The sequence below is a fragment of the Siphateles boraxobius genome, unplaced genomic scaffold (assembly GCF_051911475.1).
Source record: "Siphateles boraxobius isolate OS27281-9 unplaced genomic scaffold, OSU_SipBor_1 9, whole genome shotgun sequence".
NCBI lineage: Eukaryota > Metazoa > Chordata > Actinopteri > Cypriniformes > Leuciscidae > Siphateles > Siphateles boraxobius.
Window position 1 is genome coordinate 12156893 of NW_027509219.1, and position 26490 is coordinate 12183382.

A 26490-nucleotide genomic window follows, 5' to 3' on the forward strand; every position below is an offset into this window, starting at 1 on the left:
TTTTCATGAGCTGTATGCCAAAATCATCAGTATTAAAACAATAAAAGACCTGAAATATTTCAGTTGGTGTGCAATGAATCTAAAATATATGAAAGTTTAATTTGTATCATTACATTATGGAAAATAATGAACTTTATCACAATATGCTTATATTTTGAGAAGGACCTGTATATATATATATATATATATATATATATATATATATATATATATATATATATATATATATATATATATAAAGTATATTATTTTCATAATAAGTACTGCTAAAGTGTATTGCTTTTTCACAGGGCTAAAAGGAATAAAAATATCCATAAATCTAAATCTTACTGTGACCTAAAGTTATTCCCGACTATGTCTATGTCTTCAATCATATGTTGCAACATTTTTAAAACGTCAGACATCTGGAGATGGGGAGTTGTATGATAAGTGACAATGATTTATTGTATCTCAATCATGTATGGTTGCATACTGTATTATATACTACATAGTGAAGTGCAAAATGCATAACATGACATTGTGTGTTATCAAATACAAACAAAGAAAATGATTTTAGAAAGTTTATTTGTACGATTTTACACAAAATGTGAAATTTTAAACATACTGTAAATGCAACATACAAAACATTGTAACTCATCCAGGAGTAATCATAAGTAACCACTTATGTAGAGTGACTACAATCTTAAATATCTGGGGATGATAAATCTGAGCTTTATAATATGAATATTGTACCACAACTTATTCTTGAACATATTTACAATGAGAATTTAATATTTTACAAAATGAATAGCTAAAATGAAATTTACATAACATTTAACATCCCACCCCCCACAATTTGATTGGCACAGAGTTAAAGGAATAGTGCTCTTTAAAATGAAAATTCTCCTTTAATCACCCTCAAGTTGTTTCAAACTTGTATGAATTTCATTCTTCTGCTGAACACAAAAAAATATATTTTTAAGAATGTCGGACAGTTGATGGACCCCATTTACTTCCATAGTAGGAGGGGGAAAAAAACTATGGAATTCAATGTTGTCCATCAACTGTTTGGTTACTGGCATTCTTCAACTTATTTTGTGTTCAGCAGAAGAAAGAAATTCATACAGGTTTGAAACAACTTGATGGTGAGTAAATTATGACAGAATTTTCATTTTGAAGTGAACCATTCCTTTAAATTATATTTGGCTATAAAAAGATATTACAACACATTTCACAAATCTTGAATGTAACAATAAACATTATGGCATAAAGCTGCGTAAAACCATTCAGGTTACACTTAATAATTGTTCAGTATCCTTAACTGTACCCCTATTTACAGTGGTAAAGGTTTGGGGACTGATAATGAACTACATAAAAAATTACACATGCAAGTCGTTAAACTCTTTAGCTGAGGGTAAAAATATATTCCCAAATAACGTTGACTCACTTTAACACCTCATCTCAATCATTATACCAACAAAGAAAACAATGTGCTCCTATAAATGGTGTATTTCCTTATTCACCAGGCCCAATTACGAAGACGCCCACCTCGTCAGGTTTTGGACCCAGAACTTCATTGGCCAACAAAGTGAACATTGTAGGTCAGTTGATGGCCATTATCCCATGCATACAGCACCTTATCTTTGGGATTGTAGTCCACTTGGGTCACAAAGGCATACTCATTTGTGAACGGTAAACGTGGAGCGGCCTCCGTGTTAGTGTGCGTATCGTAGGCGTACAAAATCTCGCCCTCTTTCTGGTTGTAGACATCAATGGCGTACAGCACGCCACACACGATGAAGCAGTTTCCGTACGAGTTGCGCTTCAGCCCAGTCCTCCATGTCGTCTCCTTCTTCATGGAGAGGTCGCTTGGGTCCAGCTTGCTGATGACGATGACTTCGTGTTGCGAGTAGTCGTAATCCAGCGCTGGGTAGATCACCCAGAGGCCACTCTCGTCTACGGCGAAATCGATGTCTGAATGGCCTCGCCATTTCCAGGGAGTGGTGTCCTCGTAGACTGCATCATGAAGCTGAGTCCAAGCTGCCACGTAGCGCATGCGCAAGTCATATTTGATGATGTTTTTGGTGAAGGCTCTGTTATAATAGAAGGCACCGTTGTAGACCACATGACCAGTTCCTATCCAGTTGTAGGGAAGCTTGTAGAGGTTACTCCAGCGACCTATTGATTATGATACAATTTGTTATTAGTTAAACAATAAAGGCCATCATGAATATTTTCATACCTATTCTCAACTGCATTTAACTCAAACCATAATGGGGGAATTTACTGCCTGCATTGTTTTAACACCCAATTCTCAAGAAATTATACAAATCAGTACTAAAGTTTTCACTGAATGCCTTTTTTCACAGTGCAATTCTCCATGTAGCAGGCCAGATTTTGAGGACTTCCAACACTGCAATACTGACACCTGAATTGGCTCTCAAAAATGTCATGGTCTTGCTATATGTCTGCTTTTGGCGCTCTTCTCCATGATTTAATCATTATTTCATTCAATTACTGCTGCCACGATAATAAAAAAAATATCATGATTTAAGAAAATTTATGAATAAAACATAATAAAATGAAATAAAATGTAAAACGTTTGTGAATTAGGGATAATCTATATTATAATTTACATAAAAAGAGACATTTCACCAATTCAAATACTTATGGTACAGTGCTATTTTATTGTAGCCTGGTTAAAACCAGACCCTTCTCAGTCGTAACTGAGTTAGGGTCTGGGGAAGGTTCATTCACAGCTCACTTCCAAAGGGGCGTCACCAACAGACATCGCTCAAATGCCTCTGGGCGCATTTGGATAGACCCAAAACCATCAGATCGATCGTCATCTTGTAAAGCCCGCCTCACCGTTTGTGATTGGGGCCTCAATATGGAAAGAATGGAAATGAGCTTGAATGGGCTCTTCGCCCAGACGAACTTTCGGCAAATTTAGATTTGCTCTGCAAGTTAGTCTGGGCGAAGAGCCCATTCAAGCTCATTTCCAATCTTTCCATATTGAGGCCCCAATCACAAACGGTGAGGCGGGCTTTACAAGATGACGATCAATCTGATGGTTTTTTATGTGCTAATTTTATTGCACATAATTAGCAAACAAGACCTACTACTGTAAACTACCATGAAAAAGGTGCACAGTTGTTTAAAGGGATAGTTCACCCAAAAATGAAAATTAGCCCATGATTTACTCATCCTAGGAGTATATGACATTCTTCTTTCAGAAGAATACAATCTGAGTTCTATTAAAAAATGTCTTGGCTCTTCCAAGCTTGATAATGAGGGTGAATGGCTGTTTAACTTTGGAAGTACATTAGAGCGCATCTATTCATGATTAAAGTGCTTGAAACGGCTCTGCGGGGGTTAATAAAGGTCTTCTGAAGTGAAGTGATGCGTTCCATATTTAAAACTTTATGGACTAAAATAAATAGCTTCCGGCAGACGATTTACACCAAAGGAGTAACCCTTGAACTTGACACACTACGTAATGACGAATGCGGTTGCCCAGCCCTGTGTGTTTGAACCGCAAGAGGCGCCAATTGCCGTCATTACGCTGTGCGTCAAGTTCAAGGGTAAATCATGGGCTAATTTTAATTTTTGGATGAACTATCCCTTTAATGAATTTGCCCCTCTTTGTTTTTGACTGTTTTTACCTTGTTTGAAGTTCTCCAGGTTGCGGAACTCCACCAGGTTATTGCCGTAGTAGTAGTTTGTAACATAGATCTTGTTGTCTTTGGCCACTGGGTCTTTCATCCAGGCTCCTTCATTCCGTCCATAACTGTGATGCTTCTCTGGAATCTCCACTGAAGCAAGGGTTCCCTCACAGTCTAGAGATTTACCTATTCAAATAATAATACAAAACATTTTACACATATCCCATGAAAATCTAGAGAGTGTGTGTGTATATATGTATATATATATATATATATATATATATATATATATATATATATATATATATATATATATATATATATATACTGTATATATTGTGGCAAGCTCACCGAGCACTCTTAAGGGAGATGAGATCTCCCAAGACCAGATTAATGCTTTTTCTGGTTCTTTTCTCCTGTAGGCTCCAGTGATCATTAAGGAACCCAGGCTGCAGTTCACCAGCAAGTTCTCGGTACTGAAGCCCCGGCTTTCCTGCACCTTGGAGCACTTGCACTAATTCCAATCTTTTGTCACTCAATAAAGGCACCTCTGGGGTAATTTCACCACGTATTGAGTCTGGCCCTCTTTTCTCCCGCCACAATATATATATTAAAAATAAATAAATAAATAAATAAATATATATGTTGAAAATAATTGTGCTGCTTAATGTTTTTGTGGAAACCATGACACAGTCTACTTTAGACATTCTACTAACTATAAGAAACTTGTTAACTAACTGTAAGTAACTTGTTAAAGAGTTCAGGTTAGTAGAATAACTGGGAATGTAGTTGCAAAGTTATTTAGGCTACGTTCAGACTGCAGGGAAATGTGGCCCAAAATCAAAATTTTTTAAAATCTGTTGTTCTCATTACAGTATGAACGGCACAAATCACATGGAATCTGATCATCTTAATTAAAATGTGTGCCACTTCCATATGTGGTCCTAAAACAGATAAAGGTCTGATGTTTTGCAATGCGACCTCAGTCCGAACAGACTTTTACGTCACTATAGATCGACATTCGTCACAATTCTGCACTCACGGGAGTCAGTAAATAGCGAATAGCCTAGAGCTACTGTATAATTTCATTTGTGTTTTTTGAGTGTAATGTTAACATTACAAAATGCCAGATGACATCAATAAAGTTACATGTACGTCACATTACTTCGTAACAATGTCCGTTATGATGTCGTTAGACATGATTATTGCAATTTATCATAATAGTTTACAAATTGCGCTCATTTACACTATTTACAACGTGTAGGCTTATTTATGTCCTGATAATTATGTGAGATATTGACAACTGTTCTCATGATAATCTAGAAAATAGTCTAGAAAAAAATTTCTAGACTCTTCCGACCGCGCTTTCTTCGTTTTTTTTCGCCATTCTGAAAACGCAGGTCCGATGTTTACTCGTGTCTGACTCCTTGCTCGGTCATTCTGCCGTTTACTCTTTCTCTGTTCCTCCGACAATGCTTTCTTAGCTTTCTGCTTCTTATATGCCGGCTTAGCCATGACGATAGTTGTTCTTATAGCTAGCCGAATACTGGATGGGGGCTTGTATGTGTGCAGTGCCGTAAAGCAATTGATTACATTGCGAGAGCTGATATTACGCCGGCCCGCCGGCCTAAAGTTGCGGTTTTTCCAAAGGCACCTCGATAGGGGGGTGAGACGGCCACCATTCAACCCGAAAAAAGTAATATAACCATTCCAATAACTCTGAAGCTTTTCAGTTAAGCTAAAAAAAATGCATAATTCCCATTTAAATTTGCTGATCTCCATGGCAGATAATACAATAAATAAACATGTAATCGCTTGCTTTAATGTCCTCCGTGTAACAGTTTCCGTGTAACAGCTTCCTTTACTTTCGTATAACAGCGTGCTGCATGGCGTTGTTTTATCGTTCATTTGCGCATGCGAGTAAGTTCAGGACCACGATGAGAATTTCTAAAGTGCACAATTGAAATAAAGTGTAACCTCACTTATCCTTGCTAAATAAAAGTAAAAAGTAGTAATCACCAACCCCCTTCGCCCCACCCCCACCATATATGTATGTGTGTTTTGTCTGTATTGTCAGGCGAAATAAATACCTGCTTTGTGCAAATGCGTCTTTCCTCCACTGCCCATTGGTTTCTCTGGAGCTGGTGTTGACAGGGTTGAATTCATGATTGGCACTTCCCTGGTGGTTGCTAGTGTGGTGCTTGTTGTTGTCACAGCAACAAGCGTAGTGGTGGTTGTTATTGCCGGTAAAGTCGACGTTATTTCAGAGGCTTCCAAGACTAGCTCGGAGCCCCTTTTGTCCTCGGTTTGGTGGCCAGTTTGGGTTTTGGCTGGGTTTTCTGAAAAGAGCAGTCAGAGAAAGACAGGGAGGGTTTGAAAGGAACATTACAACTCTTGGCCTAAAGTTTTACCCCAAGCATTTCAGATTCTGCACATCAAAAGAATTATTAATGAGATGTTACACTCGAAGAAACTTCCTGCATTGTAACCCAGTCTCTTCCTGCAATGCTTGGATTCGACATTCCTACACTGAATCCATTTAATCTCATGCCATGTACAACAGATCTCCGTAAGACAATGTCAGTGGAGAGACCCTAATCTGAGCTTTCTCTTCCTGCACTGTAGGACCGTCTGGAACATTAAACACATGGACATGAGCGCAAGAGAGAGTACATCAGATATTAATACACACACCATCACTGCCATCTGTCATTCAAGGACACAGGGCCATTAGTGTAATAGTTTAGGACACCTCAACAAACTTTTGATTATTTTTACTTCCCTTCATGTCACGTTTTTTTATTTGATTTTAGACAGCAATGTAAATGATTTCATCCCAGAGGAAAGTTATTGGTGATACTGCTGATAAAATAAAGAAATACAGACCAGTCTTTCACTAAAATAACTTTTTTTTTGCCGCCTCTCAAGAGATGCATTTAAAGAGAAAGTTCACCCAAAAATGAAAATTCTTTCATCATTTGCTCACCCTCAAGATGTTCCAGACCTGTATGAGTTTCTTTCTTCTGCTGAACACATAAGAAGATATTTACAAAGGATGTCTGTAACCAAACAGTTGATGCACCCCATTGACTTCAGTATTACTAATGGGGTTCATCAACTGTTTGGTTACTCATATTCTTCAAAATATCTTCTTTTGTGTTCAGCATAATAAAGACATTAATACAGGTTTGGAACAACTTGAGGGTGAGTAAATGATGACAGACTTTTCATTTTTGGGTGAACTAACCATTTAAAACAAGAGCAAAACTAATAAAACGACTATCCTGTAGATTTCATGTCCAGATTCATGAAAAGGAAACCCCTTTTCCTAACCATGGGCTATTCTGGTGTTCACAATTACTATAGTGTTTTAACAGGGAATAAGATATAAGTGGAAAGGGATTTTGGAAGAATTTTTTATAGAGAATATGTCAGAGATTTGTGGTTTGTGGAATATAAACAATAAAAAGTTTCTCAACTTTCTGCTTGTAATGTTTTATATGCAGGTTCACTGTAGCGTTCTCAAAGCCGTGAGTCACAAAAAGGTACAGGTGCAAACAACTATCCTAAAACTCAGCTAAGCAGTACATACATATATTTAAACAAAATAATAGGTGGTTGCTTACTGGTCCAATCAAAACATCCCATCCTCAAGCCTCTACGATGTGTCTTACCCATTTTATCACCCACAGTTAAGCCAGTTGCGTTCGGCTCTTGTAGAACTATACTGAGATGGCTTTTATTCACGACACATTAATTGAACACAGATGTGATGTGCATGGTCTCCATACCTCTCTCTCCTCTCCCTGCTGAATGTGATTCAGAGTCCTCTGTCCTAGACGCTTTGTAGTATGTGATCCCCCTGATGACTCCCGTCTGGTGAACTAACGTCTTGGTTTTGGAGGTGGGGTCTGGCTTTGCAAGTTTTGATGCTTTGGAAGGAGCCTCTTTCTTAGGCTTGACAGGTTTCTCTTTAGGCTGTTTGGGTGGAGGTTTGACAGCTGGGGGTTTCTTGTTGGGTGGTTTTATGGCCTCCTTGGACTTTTTACTTTCTGTGCCCTGGAATCATAAAGTTTTGAATTACAAGGCTGATCTTGTGCAACTGTGCGTGTGTGCTATTGTGTTGGAGAAACCGTGGGCAATATTTTAACGATCTAAGCGCATGGTCTAAAGTTCACGGCGCAAGTGCACTTAGGGCGTGTCCAAATCCACATTTGCTAGTTTAACGACGGGAAAAATGGTCAGCACACCCGTAGCTAGTCTAAAAGGGTTGTCCCTATTCTCTTAATGAGTAATGATTGTGTTTTAGGCATAACGTAAAATAAACTAATCAAGAGTCTCATCTCCCATTCCCTTTAAAAGCCAGTTGTGCTCGCGCCATGGCAGATTCACTATTATTTCCATGGCGGAATTTGCTAGTGGAAAAAACTGAACGCTTCTCTAGCGAGGAAATGGATCTGCTCATGCACGAGGTTCAAGCGAGCAAGCAGACCATCTACAGGACAACGTGTACGCGCATTCTGGACCTGCCTATAGGCGCACATTACTAACACGCTCTTTAAATAACAAAAAAATATTGCCCCATTGACTTTAGACCAGGTTTCAGTTGGTCAATGGTGCAGTCTATTTCAGTTGCCTCAAAATAGCAATGCGCCAACAATGCACCTGAACACACCTCGTTCAGCATGCCTATGGGCGCATAAATGGGCGCAAATGCATTTACTATTTAAACAACGTGGTGCAGGACGTGAATATGATAACTGCGGCGGGCTGAAAGTAGCAAAAAAACACTTGTGCCGCGCCTGGCGCCGCATTGTATGATAGAGCCATGTGTGTTACCTGTGCTTTACTGTCAGAGGCTGCATCTTTCTGCAACAGCTGCAGTCCCAGGCTGGAGATCTCTTTCTTGATGCTCACCATGATGTCAGAGTAGTTCTCATAGCGCTTTAACTGATTAGACAGATTCACTACACTGTCTCTCACAAAGTCATTTTCCCTGGTAAGGTTTGTCTTTATGGTCTATGAAGAGATCATCAAAACAGTGTCATACTTCTGGCAATTTTCTTGAAGCTTGAAGCTTTCATATACAATCTGATGGTTACCTCTTCTAATGTGTTCATCTGAGACACAACCTTGTTCATGTAGGCATGGACCTTCATTAGATCCATACTGTACAATGTTCCTTCCAGCAGATCCACCATGGAATGGAGCTAAACACAAACAGGATAATAAACAATGTTTAAGCTAATATAATATTCTATATGAAACCACACTGTGTATTCAGACCTCGAGAAATATCGTCATGGCTCTTGGACACTGCTCTTTTGAGCATTGTGGACAGCATCTGCATCATGCAGCTGTTTACCACAGAAAATCATTTTGACTTTCAGTTAGGAAAAACAAACTAATTCTGTCAATGCGTTTTTTGTTAGTTTTTTTACCAGTTGAGGGGAAAATATTATTTTCTATTGTAACCAACAGCATCTGTGCCATGCTTTTTCCATTAACAAAAAATAATTTTGACTCCCAGTAGAGAGGTTATTTTGCGTTTGGCACCTCTTGATGAATATGTTACAAATTCAGGCCTAAATATATAAAAAAATCAAATTAAGGCCTGAACAGCTTTATAAAATACCAAATTAAGGCCTAAACTAAGGCCTGGAAATAAAAATGGTAAATGAAAAGCAGTTAACCTTCATAAAAAGTTGATGACCGACCTCTGGAAATCAAACTAAATATATGAGCTTCTTTAATTTAAATGCATTTTATTTTATGCCATTTTTTGCTATGTTGTTACTAAAATGTGTCTAAATAAATAGTGTTTAAAACATTACTTTTTGGTTCATAACTGATTGAATATAAATTTAACAGATTTGTCGAGGTGGTACGATCCAAATCCCCATTTCAGTTCTTTTAAAAATGCACTTCATTTTGGTGGCTATAGTGCAACTTAACTAAAATTGCCATGTAACTGAAACATTCTTTTAAATGATTTTTTTTTTGTATAGATTAGAATGAAAAATCGAGTCATCGAGTTTTTTACCTTGAGTAGTTCAGGAGCTTGTTTCCTGAGTTTTTCTGTTCTCCATTCATTCTCACAAGGGTTGAGAGAGGATGGAGGAGCCGTGCAAGAACATTTACAGTCAGAGCCTGAGCTCACCGTCTCCACAGCGTAAAAATCATCCACTCGCAAGCTTCCGTCTCGGAGCCTCGTGCACGCCTCAATACTCAGCGGCCGCATCACACACTTACAGCGGCAGTCTGAACCCTCAGATATCATCCGGACCGGCTCCGGCTCACCAAAAATCTGACAGAGACAGACATAGTGAGAAAGTCAAACGTCACAGAAAAAATATAAAACACTTTTACAATAGAACTTTAATACACTTCCGTACAAAAGTTTAGAGTTGGTAAATTTTTTTAAAATGTTTTAGAAAGAGGTCTCTTATGTTACCAAGGCTGCAGTAAAACAGTAATATTGTGAAATATTATTACAATTTAAAATAACTGTTTTCCATTTGAATATATTTTCTCATTTAATTTATTTCTGTGATGGCAAATCTTAATTTTCAGCATCATTACTCCAGTCTTCAGTGTCACATGATCCTTCAGAAATCATTCTATATGATGATTTGCTGCTTAAGAAACATTTCTTATTATTATTATCAATTCAAGTTGTGCTGCTTAATGAAAAAAATTGAAGGATTCTTGATAAATAGAAAGTTCACAAGAAAAACATTTATTTGAAATAGAAATCTTTTGTAACATTATAAACATTTTCACTGTCATTTTATCTTGTTTTTGAATGACTGACATATTCATATAGTATGGTATATAAACATTTATATGACTTTTTGGAATTATGTGTATAAAATATGGAAAAATTCTTATCATATCCAGCCTAAACATGAAGATCAACATAAATCCTTCAAGAGTTAGCGGAATGATACGTGATGCAATTGCGAACAAACAATAAGTATAACCCTTTCACGTCCCTCTTCAATCATCAGATTCAAGTCTTTCTGCACTTTAATTCACTGTAACAGACTTTGCCTGTCGGCTTGAACCCTGATGCTCTGGAAGTGATCAGCCGTTACACTCTGGCCTGTGAGGAACCCACTGCAGTGAAACTTTACCAGGCCCTATAACACTTGCCCACAGTTTCAACTCCCTACCAGACCTTCATAAAGACATACTTTTACTTGATGGATCTGTGCCATTTAACATAGCCTATATGTTTAAAGTCTTATCTCAAGTTCCAAGTTACACAAAACACAAAAATATATCTTAATTTTATGAATCAAGACTACTAACTTTGGAGAACATACAGAAAACGACTCTATTCTCTCTCACGCACACATCTGTTGTCAGTTAGCACTTTTACCATGGCACTGGCTTTGAAGACAGCCTGGGGCTTGAGATTCTCATAAATTCAGCACAGTGATGGGACCTGAGTGGATTTGCACCTTCTCCCATAAACAACTTGTTTTTTAAACCACATCCTGCAGCACCTCACAGTTTGACAGAACTTCTCTCATTGCTCAATAACAGCCTTGCATGACATCCAGTGAGATACATGTGAATATCATTTACAGAGTATGTATTAGTACCATAAAGCAATAATTGGATAGATATGAAGCATCATGAAAGCCAGGTGTTGTTGAATATGGAGGTTGTCCATATATGGTGCTGTGCTCTCAGAGACGTCGGCCACATGTACTTCAAAAAGATGAGGAGCTTTTTGCCTTTGTTATACCTGCCTGACGCCGACAGCACTAATAAATCCAGCTTTATGAACAGTAGCAGTAAAAGCGAAAGGAATATGTGAAGCTACAGGGGAAGAAACCACAGAACGGACAAATGCGCAATGACGGCATCCGATTAAGGAAGAAGTAGTAAATGATGCGCAGATGTGCTGTTTTTTTTTCTCAGGCTGCCAAAACAACCTGCTGCTGTTGAGTATGTACTGAAGACAGGGTTGTAGGAATGATCTAAAACGTTACAAAACCTTATTTCCTTGGCTCATGAATATGAATTAGGTGGCCTTACACTCTACTCTACTGATTGACAGAAGCTATGCTTTGTCTTAAAGGGACAGTCCACCCAAAAATGAATTATTTACTCACCCTCATGTTGTTTCAAACCTCTATGGCTTTCTTTCTTCTGTGGAACACAAACGGTGATTTTCTAAAGAAAGTTTAAATCTGCACACAGTGGAAGTCAATGGGGTCCAAAATTGGTTTGGAACAACATAAGGGTGAGTAAATGATGACAGAATTATCATTATTGAGTGAACTTTCTCTTTAAGTTCCAAGTTCCCTGCTGTTCCAAACCTGTATGGCTTTCTTTTTCTTCGGAACACAAAAGGTGGATTTCTGAAGAATGTTTTAACTGTTTAAGTGTGTACAGTGAAAGTCAATGGGGTCCAAAATTGGTTTGGAACAACATAAGGGTGAGTAAATGATGACAGAATTATCTCTTTAAGAACTATCTCTTTAAGATCACTATAGTCTCAATGACTGCTTTAGTACATCAGTGCATCATAAACGTTCCTTCCTGGTTGACATTAATATGTAATGACAGTATGACCCTGCATAAAAGTTAAAACACTATAACCTACTGTATTTGATTGACATCGAGCTCCGCCTCCATCTTGGTCCTTTAGCTCTCTGACTGTTTACCCAAAGAGCTCAGGCCTGTCATCTATCTGTACTGAGATTTAGAGGTCTCTATAAATGCCCAGCCATAGCACATGTGGAACTGCTTACAGACAGTGAAAGATTTCAGCCTTTCAGAAATTCTTCATTATAAGATCCGCTCTGTCTTTGAGACATCCATTTGTCTGATCTTGCACTGCCACGTAGTCGGGTATAATTTAATATTTAAAGGCTCAGCGGGGTAAAGTGAACCGAAAGAAGAAACGGTTCGCTTAGATATAGTGTGACTTATGACATCACACGGGCAAACACATTTGCAAATGACTTCCTCCAGAGCAAGACATACACTGGATGTGAGCTCCACGTTGCGTCAAAAGCGAATAGAACCCATTATAATCACTGACGCGGTTTACACCGGAAATGGTATACAGATGTGTGTTCAGTTTCTGACACTCCTCGACACGCGCACAACAATTGGAAGAGTAAAAAAGTGGATGGTTTATTTTTAATGGTGTCATGGGTTGCCAAGGAGGATTATATGTATGTATATATGTATATATTATATGTATATGAGGTGTATATGTTCTGAGAATTTGACAACAGATTGTTTTGTAAACGCGGCACATTGTAATGGAGAGTTTGTTTGCAAAGAAACTGTTGACAGATAAAGTAACCAATTGAATTGGATCTGACAGCAGCAACATTGTGAACCACAAGGAAATAGCGAGTGGGCGTTGAAACTGTTTCTTATGAAAAGACATTAGCCAATCATAACAGTGGCCATTTACTGACAAGCCTTAAAGGAGCCGCCCCTGAAAGGAGTAGTTCACTTTAAAATGAAAATTACCCCATGATTTACTCACCCTCAAGCCATCCTAGGTGTATATGACTTTCTTTCAGACGAATACAATCTGAGTTATATTAGAGGCACACTATGCAAGAATTTTACCATAATATAACAGCTTCAAAGTCATTTTGGTGGTAAACAACCTCATAGTAGGGCGAATCATCCTGGTAGTAAACCTTGGGGGGGACGCCGCTGGAAAAACCAGCAATGCAAGTTTGAGAGGATGGCCCCCGACAAATCTCACGAGAATCACGACATGCTTTACGGCAACGACGTCACACACATCAACAACAACACATGAAGCACGAAGACACTTGCGCGCATTTCAGACGTGATACTCGACAATGGAAAAAAGCAAAGAAAACGCGGTTGGAAGAGTCTAGGGAAAGGAAAAGAGAATCTGACCGCATAAGGAACCGGACAAGAGTCCCACTCGGTCAGGCTTTCACTGTTAAATTCGATTCCTGCGATTATCATGAGAACAGTTGTCAATATCTCATAATTATCAAGACATAAATAAGCCTACACGTTGTAAATAGTGTAAATGAGCGCAATTTGCAAACTATTATAATAAATTGGCAATAATCATGCCTAACGACATCATAATGGACATTGCTACGAAATAATCCGACGTTCATGTAACTTTATTGATGTCATTGTCACGGTGTGTGTGTGGTTTGAAGGACCCGACGACTGAAGACTCCAATACAAAAAATTTACTGAATAAATCACAGGCAGGTACAGGCAGGCAAAAACTCACACAAAACACAACCATACAAGACTAAACTAGACTAACAACCAACCAAGAACTGACTGAAAACACAGGGCTTAAATACACAGGGAACAGATTAGGGGAACACGACACAGCTGGGGCAAATGAACTGATAATGACAGATAAACAGGTGACTTAACTAAACACTAACGAGGAGCGGTAAACTGGCAACAGGACTGAACCAAAAACACGAAGAACGGGGGAAACACTGGACATACATGTGACAGAAGCCCCCCCTCCTGCAAGGCGCGACCTCGCGCCATACAACACTAATTTGCCCTGGAGGCTGATGAGGGCGTGGCCATTCTGGTGTAGGAAACTTCCAGGGTGGTGCAGGTTGTGCAGGTGGCCAGGGCGGAGCAGGACGTGCAGACGGCCAGGGCGGTGAGGACCCTTCGGGTGGCCAAGGCGGTGAGGACCCTTCGGTCGGCCACGGCGGTGAGGACCCTTCGGGCGGCCAGGGTGGTGAGGACCCTTCGGGCGGCCACGGTGGTGAGGACCCTTCGGGCGGCCACGGCGGTGGGGACCCTTCGGGCGGCCGTGGCGGTGGAGACCCTTCTGGTGGCCGTGGGCCCTTGGGGGCTGCACGGCGTCAGCGCCGAGGGCTCTGGGCTGCACGGCGTCAGGCGGCGAAGAGGGCTCTGGGCTGCTCCAAACACAGGAGGAGGACAGAGGGGATATCCATTTTAGAGCGGTCGGTTGTTCTGTCACGGTTTGTGTGTGGTTTGAAGAAGGATGCGACGGCTGAAGACTCCAATACAAACAACTTACTGAATAAATCACATGCAGGTACAGGCAGGCAAAAACTTACACAAAACACAACCATACAAGACTAAACTAGACTAACAACCGACCAAGAACTGACTGAAAATACCAGGCTTAAATACACAGGGAATGTGTATGACAGATAATGACAGATAAACAGGTGACTTAACTAAACTCTAACGAGGAGCGGGAAACTGGCAACAGGACTGAACCAAAAACATGAAGAACGGGGGAAACACTGGACATACATGTGACAGTCATTGGGCATTTTGTAATGTTTACATTACACTCAAAAACACTAATGAAATTGTACAGTAGGCCTAGGCTATTGGCTATTTACTTGTAATTTAGCTGCAATCATGTAAATACGTTATAAGCCATCAAACGCGGTTGGCTACTTTATTATTATAAAGTGCAGAGACGCTCTGCGTCAGGAACGTTAAATACAAGTACTCTCCAGTGACTTTAGGGGTCGCTGTTTGACAAAATGGAATTCCTGCATAGTGTGCCTTTTATAAACACCCTGATGCTTCCAAGCTTTATAATGGCAGTGGATTGCAACCATTGCAACCATCAGATTGAAGCTCAAAAAAGTGCATCCATTCATCATCAAAGAACTCCAAACGGCACTGGGGGGTTAATAAAGGCGTTCTGAAGCAAAGCCATGAGTTTGTGTAAGAAAAATATTCATATTTAAAACTTTATAAAGTAAAATAACTAGCTTCCGGCCAAACGAACATACGGATTCGACTTTTCTAAGCACAACTTATGTGATTAATGTGACGTACAGCTGATATTTACGCTACGCCATCTCACACTACGCTAGTTGCGCTTTAGGCGTAAGTAGACTGTGTATGGCCGTTTGGCCATATGTTGCCAATATTCAATAAAAATTTTAATTTATATCTTTAAATAATCATTTACATCAGAACCAGAAAAAAAAAATCTGCCAGATGATTAAATGTACTTATTACAATTTAAAGTAAATTATTCATATTATGGGCAGGGAATCCCAATACTTTAGACTTAAAATGTATTTGCAGTTGCCAGTTAATTACCTGGACTGACAGATCAAAACTCTTATTAACAAGTCTTAAAGTCCAAGTCCTTGTGGAGACTTTAATCATGTAGTTCCATGACAACCACACAATAATGCACACAGGGTGCCACGCAGAAACTGAGCTGTCCGCTTGAAGTGGAAGGATTTAATAATGCTGTGCTGTTCTTTTGTGTAAACTCAGACTGATAGGGGACATAAAAAAAAAAAAAATCTGACAGTATTTTGCCCAACTTCTCAAAAACACATTTTATCCTCTGTTGAAATGACCAGAATGGCTAAACGAGTTAATTAGGTGAAAAGTCCAGCAACATTTGCACACACACACACACACACACACACACACACACACACACACACACACACACACACACACACACACACACACACACACACACACACACACACACACACACACACACACACACACAGTGTCCATAAGGCCTAGTGGGCTTTGACAATAAGAGCCCTTGTTAACAGGAATGAAAGAGTGTGTTATGGTCATTTTGGTGTGTGCATCAGGCATCAAGGCATACTCAGTTCTTTGTAGACTCTATAGCTTCCCAAACACTCTCTAATACATACACATATGTATTATACACTGCCTGGCCCAACAAAAAAAAAGTCACTGTTTGGATTTAAATAGGCAAATGCTTAAGAGTCTATGATTGGATCATTACGGCAGTTATTATTATGTTTCTAGCATGTTATATCATGTTCGACAAAAGTTCTTCTACCCCTAATTGATGGAGTGTGTAGCTTTTCATTTCTTAAACAACCATGTAGGAATGTTCATCATGGCCATATTTCCGGGTGACAATGTCAACGTTCATCAGGCTCAAATTGTGAAAGAATGGTTGGGAGGGAGCATGAAGAATCATTTTCACACATGAATTGGGAACTCTGAGTCTGAATCCTATGTAAACTTATTTCCACAACATAATAAAACATTTTAAAAGATAATTGTAACTTTTTATCTCACAATTGCGAGTTTACATCTCACAATTCTGACTTTATTTCTCAGAATTGCGAGATATAAAGTCATAATTGCGTGATATAAATTGCAATTGCATGTTATATATTCAGAATTTTTTTTAAATTCTGACCTTTTTTTTAGTTTACATCTCGCAATTCTTACAAAAAAAAAAACACGCAATTTTCACATCTTTTCTCAGAATTGTGAGATATAAACTTACTCTATGAAGTCAAATTCTTAGGAAAAAAATACTTTTTTCATCAGGATTGCGAGTGTATATCTCGCAATTCTGACTTTATAACACACAACTGATACTTTATATCATGCAATTCTGACTTTATGCCACGCAATTCTGAAATAAAAAGATAAAAAGTCGCAATTACCTTTTTCATTTTTTTATTCTGTGGAGGAAACAAGCTTCCACAGAGTCCAGGCTTAAATTCATTGTAAGTGTTTGGGGTGTGCTGGAGGAGACTTTACAGAGTGCTTGACTCTTGCATTGTCGAAACATATAACGTGCTAGAAACATAATAATTACTGCACTAATAATCAAATCATAGACTCTTAAGCATTTGCCTATTTAAATCCAAACAGCGACTTTTTTGCGAAATTCAGCAAGGTTGCACATGTAAGCTATATTTCAATAGAAAAATTACATACACTTTTTTTTTTAAAGATATTTGTCATTATTTTACTTCCATATAAATGAACCACTAAATTAACTGTCCAGTAAGTGCACATTAAAACGGGGTCTTTACCACACAGATTTAGGTCTAATCAATTAAACAAACAGCATTCCAACAGTTCCAGGTCATACAAACAAACACATTTGTTATCTAAACCTGCTACACTGACATTTGGTCCAACTGTACCAGTGTACCTCAATCTGACCAAACAGGGAATGGGCTGCTGTCCTGAGATAAGATAGTTGTTTTTCCAAAAATACTTGGCAGGAGCAGTTGTCAACATTGGCCGCTTTCCTGAAAAAGCCTCTTAACCTAATAACCCCATGCCTGGTGAAGTAGTTCAGGTTATGAGTCTGATCTCTGTTTCAATGAGGTGTTGTCAATGGCCAGCTCATCTTCTCCCTTTAATCTAGTGCTTTGAAACAACAATAAAGCAAGTTTATGGCTAGAATTCAAGATGATCCCACACTTAAAAAAACACGTGGAACTGTCAACAGCATTCTGAAATTTCAAAGATACATTTCTTTGATGTGCACCAGGGTCACGGTTCATAACAAGTGTGCTTTTATTATTCTGCTAAACAAATAAGATACAAAAAAATAAAATAATTGTAATAAAAATTCAGCATCGTCCTTCAGTGTCTTCAGAAATTATTCTAATATGCTGATTTGTTGCTCAATATAATTTGTCATTATTATTACCAATGTTGAAAAAGATTGTGCTGCTTCATATTTTTGTGGAAACCATGACTTTTTTTTCATGATTCCTTTATAGAATTTAATAGAAAGTTCAAAAGAATAGCATTTATTTGAAACATAAATTTTCTTTACTGTCACATTTGATCAATTCTTAATTTCTTTTTTTTAAACCTGAACTTTTGAACAGTTGAAATTTAAATTTCTATATGGCTTGTCTTCACATCTTTCTGTCAATACGATGACCTGATGAATCAAGGACATGGCAGAAGAGTCAACATTACCATACCAAGACAATCTAATCCCGTGTTAGTTAAGAGTCTGGGTGACGTTCCCGGGGTCACAAAAGACTGACAACCCCTATTATAGATGAAAACAAACAATAAATCAATGTCGTAACATATCCTTGCAAAACATATCATTGCAGAAGTATTGTATTAGTTGAATCAACTGCGGTTATGACAGCCTTGAAGACACTTGACAAAATAATGAATCTAGATCTGAAGACACAGACCTCTCCATCACTCCATTCCAACAGGACACACACAGACACACACATGCCATTAGGACTGACGTGTCAATTAGCCCCAAACTAGCTTAGTGAGCACTTGTGGATTTTGGGGACACACAGCTACATTCCAGATGAGTGTGTTTATGTGTCACATCTCTCTCTGAACCTCAAACTCTTCATGCTCTCAGCACAGCCAAGAGATGCGAGACGTTCTGGCCGAGGAAGTCAAACAGATTTAACAGAATCAAACTCTGCATCTCAGATACGGTGATTTCATTCAATGCGATCTGATTATAACACAAGCTTCTTTTTTTTTTTGCACATCAAACTGATGATAATGATATCAGTGTATTTTCACGATTTTTTCATTCTTTTAAGGTTTTAGTACATGTAATCATTGCATGTTTGTGTCCCCTTAGTGAAAAGAAGTACACTTTAACATGCTTTTAAAAATAGTACTTTTTATGGCAATAAAAGAAAATACTTGTGCGAACGGAATGTAATGGTTTTATAATTTTAACTTGTGTTTTATTCAATATTACATTTAAAGTTAATATATTTTATACATATACATCATTGATACACCATCGCCCACTGAGAAAGTGGGCGGGCACTGTTGCACTCTCTAGACCTTATGTGGCCCCGCCCCTTTCATCGCTGCGCTCTTGTCTTCCGGTCTGTATTTTCACAACGATCCTGGGTATTTATGAATGAACGGCTCGTTTTAAAATCTTCCCGGTCTACTGACATTTGTTAAGACATCTGATTTAAACATTACAATCCTCATGATAACTTTCGTTAACTTTAAATTAAGTAAATCCACTTCAAAAGCTAATTATTCCTGGACAGCAATGCCATAGAAATATACAGAGCAACCGCAAAAACGGAAGTTCAAAGACAATATTCCAAAGATGGCGGCGTCATCTATAGGTCTATAGAACTGATAGTTCTGACTCTAAATTCTGATTGGATAAGCCGTGGTCAAAGCCAATGGACATTCTATTTTAATGTGGCAAGTTGCATGGAAACCATAAACAGCATACACACTACATAAACAGCATTAGAATAATGAACCATGGGTGTGTCTCAGTTGGCTCCAGGCAGTCAGAAGTCCACTGAAACATTGCTCCATTCAAATTTTCTCAATTCACTTAAAAAAAAAAACTTGTGATCATGCTCAGATGCATGATAAACAAAAGTCATACAAATCAAATCATAACAAATCAAATAGCAAGTGTTATAGCACTGTTGATACTAAATAACAGTGATGTTTTAATGCACAAATTACGTAATCGTTTTGAAAACTGAGTCATCAGTGCCTCAATGATTAGTGTATAAAACGTGTATTCTCAGCGGCGCTAGTTCCGGACGTATTTTTTCCATTCATTAGGCTACTCCCATAGGGTTAAAAAGTCTTTATCAAAGTATTATAAGCCATGAACCAATGAAATCAGCTGATATGAATCGCAACACTACAAACTTTGAAAAAAGTATTTGAAAACCGGACAAAAATACAAAGGTACAAGACTGTGTACTCAACGGCTTTAGAAAAGAACTACAATCCCATGAAGCATTTCGTACAACATAAATGAATTAAAAACGATGGAGAAATATGAAACTATTAATTTAAAAATATTAATTATATATATATATATATATATATATATATATAATATTTTTAAATTAATAGTTTCATATTTCTCCATTGTTTTTATATATATATATATATATATATATATATATATATATATATATATATATATATATAATTGCTGTCCAGAAATAATTAGCTTTTGAAGTGGATTTACTTAATTTAAAGTTATTATATTTATTTTTTTATATAATTTAACATATAAAATATATATATTATTTATATATAATTTACAGCAATTATATATATATATATATATATATATATATATAAAGAAACATTATATTTATTGCAAATATGCATTTATACTTATCCCAATATTTAAGTATTTTGAGAGCATAACAAGACTGACTCAATTGCGTCATTCGCAGGTGCTTCATGGGAGTGGGCAGAGCTTAATATATATATATAATTGCTGTCCAGAAATAATTAGCTTTTGAAGTGGATTTACTTAATTTAAAGTTATTATATTTATTTTTTTATATAATTTAACATATAAAATATATATATTATTTATATATAATTTACAGCAATTATATATATATATATATATATATATATAAAGAAACATTATATTTATTGCAAATATGCATTTATACTTATCCCAATATTTAAGTATTTTGAGAGCATAACAAGACTGACTCAATTGCGTCATTCGCAGGTGCTTCATGGGAGTGGGCAGAGCTTAATATCTCTTTTAGCACATTTTAATTGTGACGGCTCTTTGATTAGTGGAATTTTCCGCAGAGCATCATGGGTAATGCAGTTTTTCACCATGAATTCTGCGGTTAAACACAATTATTTTTAAAAATAAGTTGAAATAATGCAGACAGACAGCTTCAACAGAAGCAAATATCATCGATTAACAACCTTGGTCTGTCTTTAAAGGTTTATAAGATATTGTTAAAAATTTTCCAATGGAGAAAATAAATGGAGTTTTTACTTTCTGTTCAAAACGAACATCAAAAAACTACAACCGTTTGTTGATTTAACAGAGAGTGCAGAAAGCACTTGAAAATGAATGTCGAGAAACCCAAATGTTTTACGCAAATATGCTGCAAATAGCCCAGGTTCATGCTGGCAAATAAACATTAACCAAACATCATCTGCTGTGGCAGACCATGAGTTATAATAGTGCTGGATGGTCAGTGGCTGCCAATAGAAGGGCCACCAAAAGTCCAGATCTTGCTCACCACACAACCAATGTATTTCCTGTTCATTCACTAAACACACCGAGGTCAAAGATCAACTCTTGTGTAAAGGTCTATATAAAAGAATATTGGCATTGTTGCAGCATTTTGAGGCTCAGTGTCTGGTCTGGATAAAAATATGACAGCCCTTCAGCTATGATGGCCATCATTACCGTGACGGCTCGGTAAAAGATGTGACGCATTAAATGGGACACAGATGTTCCCGGTTACTCCTAGTTTAAATCTTGCGGTAGAAGTGTTACAACAGTTTCATAAACGGGAACTGCTTGAGTCTTTGATAGGCATTGTGTGAGGTAATGTCCCAAGAAACTACAACCGATAGACTTTTTCTGCCTAGGTTCTGTTTATCATCAACCCTATAATTCTTCATCCCTCCATCTTTGTCTCTCTGTGCATCATTTCCAAGATCAGTCTTCATGTTTGCCATGTTGTGCTAATGATAGTATATTTTATGTTTAATGTTAAATAGCATGTATTTAAATATAATTTTTATTTGAAATCACTGCCATGACAAATCTATAGTGACTAAGAACTTTGTTTTTATTATAAATGACATGATGCTTTTTTGTCTGCATTTAACAATTTATTTCAAATACATTAATAAACACATTATTTATAGCTGTTTTAATCATAATTGAAATATTAGTATTACATAATATTATAATTATATAATTATTAAGTAATAATACTCCAGTATTATTTTAGTATTAATTATGATTATAGCATTTATTAACATTTTAATTAGCTTTTATTTTTAACAACTTGTGTTTTAATTTTGCCTTTAATTAAGTTGCTTTTGTCATTTTGATTGTTATTATTATTTTTTAAAGATTTTTTTATTTCAGTTTTATTAATTTTAGGACTTCAACTTGTTTATTTCAGTTCGTTTTTTTTTTTAGCTTTTCATTATATTTCATCTCAGGTTTATTTTAAATACTGCAAATGGATTTTAATAGCCTAGTGTTAGTTGAAGTATAACAATAACAACACTTAGACAGTTAGACACAGTTTTTACTTGATCTTTATTGATTTGCTTGAAGTTATTCCATCAAACATGTTCCTGAAAATGCTAAACGTTCATCGGCCCTCTATACTAGGCGACAGATAAATCTCTAAAGAACAAGCACATTCTCTTCAGTTTGAGCTTTTTTAACACGCAGATTTGTGTTTTTTACAAAATTTTCAGCTAATTATCCAACATTAGTAACAGGTTTCTGTTATCACAGCCCTGCTGCCAATGCTGTTTTAACCTCCTCACCTTTTTACACATTTAACCAACAACAAAGACGTTTTAAAAAATTTCACAACATAACACAATTAGTTAGGGTTACTGAGTTGGTGACTATCATTTACAATGAGTCAAGACCTCTCTCACACACACACACACACACACACACACACACACACACACACACACACACACACACACACACACACACACACGCACGCACTCACTCACTCACTCACTCACACCCAGTCATAAGAGGGTAGGGCATGTTTCTGTGGGACCGACAGGGCTGTTCTTAAGTGCTACAGCTGTGTAAGCAGACATATATTGTTTTTAACCCCAGCAGAACTCGACTCCAATTACCATACTAGGCACCAAGCCCAAAACACACTCACACACCCTATCAGGGTCAGTTTTAAAACAAATGTCGTGGTTTTCTGAGGAAACGACGGCTGTGCTGTCTGTCCAAAAACGTTATTGAGGGACATCTGTCTCTGGTTGCAATCGCAGTCTCAGTTGCACTGTTAACACAGCTGAGGTTTGATACACTGACTCATCTGAGTCTAAAACAGGGACAAACAGAGCAAAATAAATACATTAGGGAGCTTTGGCAGGGAGTTCAGCTACTTTACAACTCAGTATGGTGTTTTGCAGGTGCACAGTGTTTTAAAACTAACAAAGCAAGCTGCATTGTGGTCAGTTCTCACAGTTTTAGCCTAAAAGGCCTGGACTGGATTTAGAGTAAGATCAGGGGTCTAAAATGCCAATTAAATGATATTGCCATGCCATCTCAAGGATTAAAGACTGGAATGTTCTGGCAGTGCCAGGAGTAATTTAGGCCAAGGCATATGTGCCAAAATATGTTGCCTGTATGCCGCTTTGGGAGGGGAGACTGTGTGAGAAAGCATATTTGTTAAGTGTTGTTTAAGTTATCCTGAATGATCCGTCTGTGAAACTGACTGTGAAAACCTCCCTTCTCCCAAATGGGCTTTTCTGTCCAGTTGCACCACTTACATAGTCTGATCTGGAACACCGTGAACACGGACAAGTCGAGTGATGCAAATCCCAGTGCTGTTGAACTAAACATCAGCATTCCTGGAAAGCCACTTGGCCAATCAAATTCAAGGACTGGAGTCTGGAACTAACTGTATCTTTGTCACCAGAACGATTATTTAACACATAGGCCCGGTTTCACAGACAGAGCTTAGATTACGCAGGATTAGGCCTTAGTTCAATTAGGGCATTTAAGAAAGCTTTTATAAAAGTGCTTTAGAAATAAAGAAAAAAAACATTATTGGTGTTCATCTTGAGAAAAAACAATGGCAACTGACATTTAAGATTCAAGATCAGTGAAAGTTGCTTTCAGTTAAACCAGATCAAACATGCATTTTAGTCTGGGACTAGATTTAAGCCTTGTCTATGAAACCGGGGCATAATATAATATAATGTAATATAATATAATATAATAGGCCTACCATTCAATAGTTTAGGGTTGGTAAGATTTTTTAAATGTTTTTCTCTTATGCTCACAAAGGCTGCATTTATTTGATCAAAAATACAGTAAAACAGCAATATTGTGAAATATTATTATATAGGCCTATATAAAAGTTACTGACCTCCAGCTTTTGAACGGTAGTGTATAATGACCTAATACAGATTCCATGTTTCTTCAGAATCCTTTATTAAATCAGATTAACATTAGGCTACCTCGTGGAATTTCACGTTTCATTAACGCTGATTACAGGATACGTCATTTCACAATACCTAAATGAACTCACATTTCAAAATCTCACGAATGCTACAAATACAGGCACTCCCATGATCCAGTATTGCAAAATCAAGAAAATTGCTGCCTGCTCTTCATAATTTGGCTAGAGTTTTGATGTCCAGTCTTCAACTCTGCCAAAAACACCATGCGCAACAAAAGAATAGCATGCCAATTTAAAGACAAATTAAATGAATAGTAATCAGATGATAAATGCACTTGTCAAGTAATCGAAACGAGATCATACACTAATAATCATGTTTATTGCAAAACCGTGTTTAGCAAGCTGTGCGAAATCTGTGCGTAAAATGTTGTTCAAAATAAAACGGAATGAAACGCGTCTTACCTTATTCACAGCTCTTGCATCTCTGGTCAAAAGAAGCATATATGTTAAAATACTTGCGTAGATCCACATTTTTCATTAACTAACCCAAGTCCCTTTTTTAATGCACACCTTCCCCCTGATGATATGATTTGGCGTCTCTGAAAGCACCTGTATCCTCAGCCTGGAATTATGAGCCTCTATATCCGCTAGAACACAGGTTTACGGATCCATGATTACAGGTCGGTGCCATGCAGAGTTGTGTAGGCTATGTTGTCACGCGTAACTTTAGTGTAAGCAGCAGCTCGAGCTCGAGCTTTGCTCCGCGCAGATCTGTGATAAACGCGCGCGCACACACCCACCATCATCATCCCCATCTCGGACACGCTGTCTGTGCCAAAGCACGGAGGGGAACCACTGGCACCACTTCTGTGCCATAAGGACATTTGTGTTTTGAGCGTATTTGTAAATCTCCCAGGACATTTAAAAGTCACCGCTGACGACTATAATTATATTTCTATAATAAAAATGTATGCTTATGGTGCCTTCGTGGTTGATGCTAGAAAACCTCTCGTTTTTATGTTTCATGTTGTTCCTATTAATAATAATCGTATCGATATAATTAATGTTAGTAGGCTATTATATAGTTTATATTTTCAGTGACATAATGGGCAACGTAAAGCAACCTTCAGGTTAAGTTTTCGCTGTTGTCTAGCGCCCTCTTTCAGTTAATAATGACAATTACGGCGGGAACATCTCGTGTGCTTGTGAATAATGTGTTTTCAAATGTGCCAGATAAATTAACTAACATTAACTAACGAACAATACATTTGTTTCAATGTTTATTAATTTTCGTTAAGCTTTTACAAATAATTACTTAATAAAAATGCAAAGTTCTGTTCATTGTTATTTCATGTTCTTTTGGGTCCTTTAAATAATAGGCTATTAATAGATACGACTTTTGATTTTAATAAGGTGTTGGTAAATGTTGTAATTAATAAGAAATGCTGAAGTATAGGCCTAGGCTATTTTTCATAATCTAATTTTAACAAATGCTGTGTAAAGTGCTTAACGCTTTATTTTATAGTTTTCTGGTTATGTTACAATTAGTTAATAATAACTATAAATAATGCATAATTAGCCTACATGCAATTAACCCTAAACCAAACCCTCATCCTATAGAGTAAGTATATTTAGTTAATAATTATATTATATTACATTATAGAAAACCATAAGCTATCTATTCTTTTTTTAGAATCAACTATCATAAACAATAATAAAAATTCAAATAGGCTAAATAAAATGTCAATAAATACAATAAATTGGAAATTAAATTTACATTAATAATATGTCAGCATATGTGCATTAATGAATATGATTAAATACTGATTTCAAATATCAGCCTGGTTTTTGTATAGGCCTAAACTTCTCTCCAAAAATGTTATTTAAAGGGATCGTTTAAATAACACAACATTTTTAAATGACTTAACCTCAGGTTGTTTCAAACATGTATGAGTTTCTTTCTTCCGTTGAATACAAAATAAGATTTTTTTTTTACAAAATGTTGGTAACCACAAGTTGATGGCACCCAATCCTGGATGGAACCAAATCCTAGGAAGTCATTCTTTAAAATATCTTCTTTTGTGTTCATTAGAAGAAAGAAACTCATACGGGTTTGGAACAGCTTGAGGGTCAGTAAGTAA

The 26490-nt window shown here is 37.2% G+C and overlaps 1 protein-coding gene across 1 annotated transcript; it reads right to left on the reverse strand.

Annotated features, from left to right (window-relative positions):
* Positions 1-547: 547 nt before the first annotated feature.
* olfml2a (olfactomedin-like 2A) lies at positions 548-25402 on the reverse strand. Its single transcript, XM_077224279.1, has 8 exons — positions 24812-25402; positions 9688-9951; positions 8747-8854; positions 8484-8663; positions 7436-7703; positions 5735-5983; positions 3645-3830; positions 548-2157 (listed from the first exon to the last, which is right to left on the reverse strand). Exons 1-8 carry the CDS (start codon positions 24878-24880, stop codon positions 1553-1555), a joined length of 1929 nt encoding a protein of 642 aa, XP_077080394.1. The 5' UTR covers positions 24881-25402; the 3' UTR covers positions 548-1552.
* Between the last annotated feature and the right edge of the window lie 1088 nt (positions 25403-26490).

What these genes read in the sequence shown, in the direction of transcription:
- olfml2a (XM_077224279.1), bottom strand. Translation starts at nt 24,880, where the DNA reads ATGTGGATCTACGCAAGTATTTTAACATATATGCTTCTTTTGACCAGA. An exon ending in CCTCTGACAGTAAAGCACAG is followed by an intron (nt 7,704 to 8,483) that starts GTAACACACATG and finishes TTATGATTCCAG; the next exon opens with GGCACAGAAAGTAAAAAGTC. An exon ending in AGCAGGGAGAGGAGAGAGAG is followed by an intron (nt 5,984 to 7,435) that starts GTATGGAGACCA and finishes TGCTCTTTTCAG; the next exon opens with AAAACCCAGCCAAAACCCAA.